The 9,258-nt window shown below is 40.7% G+C and overlaps 1 protein-coding gene across 1 annotated transcript; it reads left to right on the top strand.

Annotated features, from left to right (window-relative positions):
* Positions 1 to 1,646: 1,646 nt before the first annotated feature.
* On the top strand, positions 1,647 to 2,410 carry LOC149287914 (hemoglobin subunit alpha-3-like). Its single transcript, XM_089492349.1, has 3 exons — positions 1,647 to 1,741; positions 1,887 to 2,091; positions 2,282 to 2,410. Exons 1-3 carry the CDS (start codon positions 1,647 to 1,649, stop codon positions 2,408 to 2,410), a joined length of 429 nt encoding a protein of 142 aa, XP_089348475.1.
* Positions 2,411 to 9,258: the final 6,848 nt, after the last annotated feature.

Raw genomic sequence — 9,258 nt, 5'->3', positions numbered from 1 at the left:
GTGGGGAGGGTGCTAACTAGTACTATTAATCTAAAGAAAGGTGGGAGCTCAGGCACGTTGGTTAATGTGACTAAAATTCATTTTATCTATTTTATTTAAAGGGCTTCTATTCTCAACAAAAAACACTTTGGCTTCTTTTAAGAAAGCAACTTATACTTAGAAGTTACAAGCTAATATTTAAAGCAACCTACTTGCAGCAAGTCATGCAGTCACCAACCACCACTCACAGCTCCACTAGTGATGATGTCACTTTTAAGATGTCCTCTACCAATTTGATTAACTAGACTCCTAAATGCTGCATGCTTGCTGATAAATGTCCATCAGTCGTCAGCACCCACAGTTACAGAAAATTAAATGTATCTTCACCTCATTTATGTTTCCAAAATTTCCATAGGGAGTAAAAATAACTTGAATTTACACATTACCGGTACTTTAAAGGTTACTGTCTTTTTGAGGCATTCACTTATAGTCACGTAAGAAAAATGGCTTCTTTGGACACCAGGTTATAGTGGGCCAAGCATACTGCGTCAGTGTGTTTTTTTAGTGTAACCCAAATCCCTCTGTCCCACTTTCCACTCCTGATATCCATTTATTCTAGGGTTGCGGATTGTATGGAGCAAAGAGGTGTATGGCAAGTCTTCTACAGTCCTAAAAGTCATAATAATGTTAATAATATTAATATGAACACTTCACAAAAGTAAGTGTATACATTAAATTGTATAAATAAAATGCATAATTTTAGATCCTCATCTTTCACAAATGGGGCATCAGACAAAATACAGGGAGCAATTGTACTCTTTTAGGAGAGTTAATCCAATCCAATAAACAGTACCCTTCGCCCTGTCAGGACAGGTGGCATCTAAGTGTCTCATTGTTGAAGTCTTCTGCCCATTCAGTTTGTCTCCAGGTGTGATCTGGTGGGACTGTTATCTTATTTAACCTTGGTAGCAGAAAATAAAAGCCTTCATATACCACATCACCTGTGTTACTCTGCAATTAATATACATATTATAACTACATGGCAGCAACAGGACCCCATCCACAGTCAAATGGTTTCAGATGCAAATACACTTCACATTGGATACATTGGATCAGTTTCATGACCCCTGCATTAAATACCAAGCTCATTGAAAAGACTACATAAATATCTATTTGTATTGTGGTTAACAAAAAAGACCCATACAACTTACCCTACTAATAACACAGAAACATAAGGATTTTTAAGGATAATGAAATAAGGATTTCCAACATTAAATATGCATTATATATATATATATATATATATATATATATATATATATCCAATAACAATAATTTCAATTAATACCATAAAACAATATTTATAATACATTTCATGAAGGCCCCTCTAGTTCAGTTCATAGGTAGCATCCCGTATGAATGATTGATGTGTTTCCAACTAATATACAGATAAGGTTTTTTTGTCTTAAGTCAGCTGAAATGGCATGTATTGTTGCAATAGAGATAACTAAGGGCTGAACTGCATTTTAGCCAATAGGAATGTTTTTCAGTGGGTTGCTTGTGACGCTTAACAGTTTAAAAGAGTAGCAAATGCTACCATACAGCACACAATTGTCTTCAGTTTCCAGTGGAAGTCAGTCTAAAGCTCACCAGTTCCCATCTCCAAGATGACTCTGAGCAGCAGCGAGAGATCCGCAATTGTTTCCCTTTGGGGCAAGATCGCTCCTAATGCCAGCGCCCTGGGAGCTGAGGCTTTGGAGAGGTATGTATAAAAGTATATGTACATTTTTGTTACTGAACCACTTAACTGTAAAATGGTGGTTTGCCACATTTAGATAATAATAAGAGTAAATAAAATCATACATGAAAGGCTGATGGAACTAATATTGTTCACATCTCTCTTCTAGACTTTTCCTGAGCTTCCCTCAGACCAAGACATACTTCAGCCATTTTGACCTGAGCCATGGCTCTTCTGACCTCCTCAACCATGGAGGAAAAGTTGTGAATGCCCTGGGAGAAGCCGCAAAGCACCTGGACAACCTTTCAGGCTCCCTGTCAACCCTCAGTGACCTGCATGCCTACAACCTGAGAGTGGATCCAGGAAACTTCAAGGTGAGCAATCAATTATACATGAATGCATAATTAAACTAATTACTGCCTTTACATAATAGGACATGGGTCAGTTACATTCGATTAATACAAAGTGGTGCTAGTACATTATATATACAGGCATACAGCCGATACTCTACGTTTAAAGTGGGGTGTGAATGTATTCTGAATATTTGCTGCAATTTCTCTACAGTTGCTGTCTCAAACTATCCAAGTGACTCTGGCTGCTCACTTCCCTGAAGACTTCACACCCTCAGTCCAGGCTGCCTGGGACAAATTCATTGCTGAAGTAGCCGCTGTCTTGACCTCCAAGTACAGATAAATACACCAAGACAACAAGAATACATCTGTAATTACACCACCTTATGGGATGTTTACTGGAAACTATGTGTACAAGTTTGTCGCTATACTAAGGGGAAATTAAAGATCACATTCTTAATGTAACATTATGAGAAGGTTTCAATTGTTGTCACAATGTAATGATTTTCCTTGTGATAATTAAAATGTTACTTACATCCCTACAACCTGGTTTTTGCATTTTTTTAACAAAAATTCAAATAAACATTTTCCATTAATCTGGTACAAAGTGCTAAATATGAAGCACACAACATTCATTTCAACTAAATGTTTCTGGTGGTAACCCCAATTAGCAATCTACAAAACTGTGATTTTTTGTGGCATAGTGATTTTTGAGCGCTGTCTTGTGGATCCCTAATGACCAGTGTTATCAAGCTGTTAAATCATCTGTGTTTTTTCATAACATACCTCAAACCTACATGGTCACCATGCAACAAAGTGAAGCTGTGAAACAGAATTTGGTATTCAAAGGAGTTCATTGTAGATTCAATGACTGCTAGGTTCACAGGTCCTGTGGTTGCAAAACGAGCCCAAATCATCACCCCTCAGCCACTGTGGATGATAGTTGGTACAAAGTGTTGTGTTTGTTTTTTGCCAAATTAGGCGCTGTGCATTATGGCCAAACATCTCCACTTTAGTCTCATCTGTCCAAAGGACATTTTTCCAGAAGTCTTGTGGTTTGTTTAGATGCAACTTTGCAAACCTAAGCTGTGCTGCCATGCTGTGGCACAGTCAGGCTGTTTTAGGGGCAATGGTGGCACAGGCAGGCTGTTTAAGGGGCAAAGGCCTACCATGTCAATGTCTGGCTTGTGTATAGAGATAGGAGTTATGCTGTACCATATCTATTCAGTAAATGCTATTTATTGAAATGTAATTATAATAATAAATTTTTCAGATTTCTAGTTTTTTTCTAGTATTATTTTGAGACAGTCTGTATTTGAGTAAGCTGACAAGACAGGTAAGTGGCACACAGGACTGGTCTTGACTGGCAATACGGCTAAAAAGCCCTCAGACAGGGCACACAGCTGGAAAGCCCTCGGATACGGCACATGGCTGGAAAGCCCTCGGACAGTGCACACGGCAGGCTACTGGACACACGGCAGGGAGTCCTCACACATGGCACTGGGCACAAGGCAGGGTGCTGGACACACGGCAGGGAGTCCTCACATACGACACTGGACCCACGGCAGGGTACCAGACACACAGCAGGGTACCGGACACATGGCATGGAGCCCTCAGGCAGAGCACACGTAGTCAGGCAAGCTGAGTCAGAACCAGAAGGATGAATCAATGCCAAATCGGAATCCAGGAGTAGAGTCGGAACAAGCCAGGTCAAAATGGGTAGAATACAGCAGGGAACAGCACAGGGCCAGGAAGCAGAGAAACAGCAAAGCTGAATATAATACAATGCAAAGACCCAGACTGAAGGGCAGAGCAGGCACCCAGGTAACGTGGCTCAGCTGAAAGAAATTGTTGTGGGTGCTCCAAAGAGGGAAGGGTGGCCACTAGTGGCAGCAGATAGGTTACATATTCCAGGCTGGTAGGGTGGAATCCTGACTGTAGCAGTGTTTTTTTCACACACATTGTACTTTAGGTATGTACAGCTGTGGTATATATCACTGCCAAACAACACTCTAATAACATCTCCTGAGTATAGTGATACCACCCATGAATGGGTTTGTCAGGTTGTTTAGGAGGTATGCATTTTTCAATTAAACTGACCAAATCAATTTACTCCCATGAAACCAGTGGTGGGATTCAGACAGTTCTTGCCGGTTCATGCAAACTGTTTCATAAAAAAACGTAGAGTTCGCCGAACCGCTTCTTAGTCACCCTATTATAGGCCACAGTGGGGATGCAGCCTATAATCGGGGTTTAGCGTTATTCCTGTCGCCCGACAGCATGTCCCGGTCGCCGGGCAGGTATTTATCTTTATTTTTTCATTTATCCCTGCTCAGTGGCGTCTCCAGCTTTCATATTTAGGGGGAGCATATGGGGGGACAGGGACCAAAGTAGGGGGGCAATTATGAAACACTACATATACACTATATATATATATATATATATATATATATATATATATATGCATTAGACATGCATTTTTAGTAGATAATATCTACTTATCTCTTTGAAGTAAACACCTTGATTGAAATATGATTTCAAAATAACAGCTGAACTGGCAGTTATTTTTCATTCTTTAATATTAGACCCTGCTTCCGATATATATATATATAAATATTCGACCCTGCTACTGATTTGTATAAATATTAGCCCCTGCAACCAATATATATATAAATATTCAACCCTGCTGCCGATATCCATAAATATTAGCCCCTGTTAGCCCCTGCTGCCAATCTATATTAATATTAGACCCTGCTGCCAATATATTTTATACTGAAAAAACTGGACCCTAACCAAGCATTTCCTTGGGCCCCCCTCCACGCTCCCTAGCATGCAATTACTCCCTCCACTACCACACCAAAGAAAAATATTTGCCACACTGACTGCAGATCAGGGGAAGACTTTGAGAGTCAGTGCAGTCTTCCCTCCTTCTGACCCTACCATGACATTGAGAGGTCCTCTCCCAATAATCATCCCCAGAGTTAATTTGCCCCCTCATTCACTAAACCATACCTCTCCTTTACATACTCCCTGTAGTTCAGGCATCGATCACATAAACAACACATGGAAACAGCACGTGCAACTGAATAAGACATAAAAACCCTGTATTTGACCTCCCCCGAGTTAGCCCCCCCATATTAAGAATTTTTACAAAAGATCATTACATTTGTTAGATCTTTATTAGATCAGTTTTGATCAACTGTTTTTTTCGTTAGATCTACTCTAAAATAGGCAATATTAACAGCCCCCCCTCAACAAAAATTTCAACAAAATGTTACTGATTATGATAGCTCCGCGTTAGATCAGGTTTGATCAGACAAAGTTTTTGTTATAGCTAGTCTAATTACTGAGATATTGCATATTTAATGGGGGGGGCTGGCCCCCTCAACTGAAATTTTTAAAAAAAATTATGGATTTTGGTAGATATTCGTTAGATCCGGTTAGAGCAACAGTTTTTTTCGTTAGACCTATCACGCAGGAGGCGGTATTCACAATCCTATTTTGTGTGCGGGGGATGGGTATACATACGAGTTGGCCCCCTCTCAACTCAATTTGGAACTTTTTAATGGATTTTGGTAGATATTCGTTAGATCCGGTAAGATCAACAGTTTTTTTCGTTAGATCTATCACACAGGAGGCAGTATTCACAATCCTATTTTGTATGCAGAAGGATGGGAATACATATGGGTTGCCCCTCCAACTGAAATTTGGAATTTATGTCCCTCTGAGCTCTACCTCTGTTCCGTGGAATTCGGGGGTGGTCCGCACAGGGAGCCTGAACACCTAAGGCCGGTGGAAACGCTATACAAAGCTAAAAGATCAGAAATAAAGCATTTAGGAAATAAAACCTACGGGCCAACCCGTATTTATACCCATCCCCCACATACAAAATTTAATGGTGAATACCGCCTCTTGCGTGATAGATCTAACAAAAAAAACTATTGATCTTACCAGATCTAACGAATATCTACCAAAGTCCATGAAAAAATTTCCAAATTTCAGTTGAGGGGGGGGCCAACCCTTAGGTATTCCCATCCCCCGCACACAAAATAGGATTGTGAATACCGCCTCCTGCGTGATAGATCTAACAAAAAAAAAAAATGTTGATCTAACCGGATCTAACGAATATCTACCAAAATCCATTAAAAAAAAATCCAAGTTTCAGTTGGGGGGGCAACCCGTATGTATACCCATCCCCCGCACACAAAATAGGATTGTGAATACCGCCTCCTGCGTGGTAGATCTAATAAAAAAAACAGTTGATCTTACCGGATCTAACGAATATCTACCAAAATCCATTAAAAAGGCAGAGTGGCATATCAGGGGGCAGAGTTTCATATCTAGGGGAGCAGAGTGTCATATGTGGAGGGCATATAAATGCATTTTATAATCCAGCCAATATGGTATAATGGTAGTTGGCATAGCATTAATTAATTAATGGTATTTAAAAGTATGCATTGGTGCTTTTTAAATTATTGATTGAGATTTTTATGTGACACATGCAATTGATAAAACATCAAAAGATAGATTTGTATAAATTAAAAAAAACTTTTTGAAAAAAAAGGTGAAAATGGCATGTACCAATTTGAGTCAATTTGTTTCTTGATGTAGGTCCTGTCAAACTAATTTAATTGCATTCTATGAAGAAGTAAGTAGAAGTGTAGATCAGGGTGTTGCAGTGGATGTAATCTACTTGGATTTTGCCAAGGCGTTTGACACGGTTCCACACAATAGGTTAGTATTCAAACTGAAGGAAATTGGTCTAGATGCAAATTCTTGTTCTTGGGTAGAACATTGGCTTAGAGATAGAGAAGAGAGAGTTGTTATAAATGGTAAATTTTCAAGCTGGTCAAAACTGGTAAGTGGTGTCCCTCAGGGTTCTGTTCTGGGACCAATTTTATTCAACATATTTATAAATGACCTGGCAGTAGGCGTTGGAAGTCATGTTTCTGTGTTTGCAGATGACACTAAACTAGGTAAAGTTATACAGGGCGAGCAGGATATTACTGTGCTGCAGGGGGATCTAGATAGACTGGGGGACTGGGCACACAAATGGCAGATGAAATTCAATGTAGATAAATGTAAAGTTATGCACTTCGGGGTAGCCAATGCACAAGCAACCTACACCCTAAACGGTAGTGAATTAGGGGTAACGACAAATGAGAAGGATTTGGGAATTGTTATAGACAACAAACTAGGCAACAATGTGCAATGTCAGTCTGCGGTTGCTAAGGCCAGTAAGGTATTGTCGTGTATAAAAAGGGGCATCAAGTCGCGGGATAAAGATATAATGTTGCCTCTGTATGAATCAATGGTAAGGCCGCACCTTGAATATGCTGTGCAATTTTGGGCACCTATTCTAAAGAAGGATATCATGGCACTAGAAAGGGTGCAGAGGCGGGCTACAAAATTAATAAAAGGAATGGAGCACTATAGTTATGAAGAAAGGTTAACTAATTTAAATCTGTTTAGTTTAGAAAAACGTCGCCTCAAAGGGGATATGATAACATTATATAAATATATTCGGGGCCAATACAAACCATTGTGTCGAAATCTGTTCATAAACAGGACTATGCATAGGACATGTGGTCATGCGTTCAGACTGGAAGAAAGGAGATTTAGACTAAAGCAGAGGAAATGTTTTTTTACAGTAAGGACAATAAGGATGTGGAATTCTCTGCCTGCAGAGGTAGTTTTATCGGAGTCTGTCCAGACGTTTAAACTGCAACTGGATGGATACCTGGAAAAACATAATATTCAGGGATATAATCTTTAATTATGGGGAAACAGCTTCTTGATCCAAGGAGAAATCTGACTGCCATTTTGGGGTCAAGAAGGAATTTTTTTTCCTGGTTAGTGCAAAATTGGAAAGAGCGAAACCGGGGGGGTTTTTTGCCTTCTTTTGGATCAACAGAAACAAATGAACATATATAGGAAAGGCTGAACTTGATGGACGCATGTCTTTTTTCAGCCTATATAACTATGTAACTATGTACATGCACTTTTCACCTTGTTTGCAAGAAGTAGATTTAAAAAAAAAAAAAATGTTTAGTGGCTCTTTAAATGTTTTAATAGCATTTGTCACATAAGCAAATAACAATCAATTATCTAAAAAGCACCAGTGCTTTGTTTAACTGCTTTTCATATATACCAATTTGCTTGATTATAAGACAAGGTTTTTTTTCAAAGCTCTGAAAAATACCCCTCGTATTATAGTCAAGGTTGTCTTACAATCAGACCTCAAATAGAGGTCTGACTACGAGACTAAGATCCAGATCCCCTGCAGCGCTGCAGGGGACCTGGATCCTCCTGCAGGTCTGGTAACCTCAGCTACTGCCGGCACTTCCACAGGGGCTTCTAGCGCCGGCGAAAGCACGGACTGCAGCGGAGGTTGTCTACGCACATCGCACAGTCCTTCCCCGGCTGACAGAGAAGAGAATTCCCTGCAGCACTGTGGGAAATTCTCTTCTCTGGCATCCGGCGAATGTCTGCTCGATGGACGCAGACAACCCCCACTACTGCTGGCACTTCCGCCAGGGCTTCTATGACGGAGCACCCACGTCACATGACCTTCTGGTGCTCAGTCATAGAGGCCTCCACCCGCTGCTTCCACTAGACACCAGGGAGTCAGACGCACTGGTGAGCCGAGGGAGGGAGATGAGTGTTATATGGGTGGCATGAGGCTTTTCTGGATGCAGAGTGCCCCATGATATGCCTGCTAACCCCCTTCATGCCACTCTGCCTCTAGAAATGCCTTTTAACCCCTATATGCCACTCTTCCTCCAGAAATGCCTTATACCCCCCTATATGCCACTCTGTCCCATGATATGCCTTTTAACCCACTAAAAGGTTGCCTTTTTCTGCATACTACTCAGTATTTGCACTCGGCCCACCTCAGCCCAGTAGGGGGTCGCTATTGTAGTCTGTGGGGAAGATAAACACAAGCAATTCCCTGACTTCTGGCAGAAACCAGTTTAAAACCGGATATCCGTTCTTGGTGCAAATACTGGCCATAGAGGAATCTGTCCTTTACCTCCTGACCCAAAGGAGAGTAACACACCACACATAAACCCCCCTCCCAAAATCCAGGTACCCCAGAGTATTTAGAGTCTCTAGTAACTGGGAAAACATGGCACCAGCGGGAAGAAGTAGTCCCAGTGGACCATTTGTACCTCCCCATCAACAGATCTT

Source organism: Sceloporus occidentalis, unplaced genomic scaffold (assembly GCF_023333645.1).
Source record: "Sceloporus occidentalis isolate IW3139 unplaced genomic scaffold, rSceOcc1.0.p SCAF_55, whole genome shotgun sequence".
Lineage (NCBI taxonomy): Eukaryota > Metazoa > Chordata > Lepidosauria > Squamata > Phrynosomatidae > Sceloporus > Sceloporus occidentalis.
This window is presented reverse-complemented; position numbering and strand designations above follow the sequence as displayed.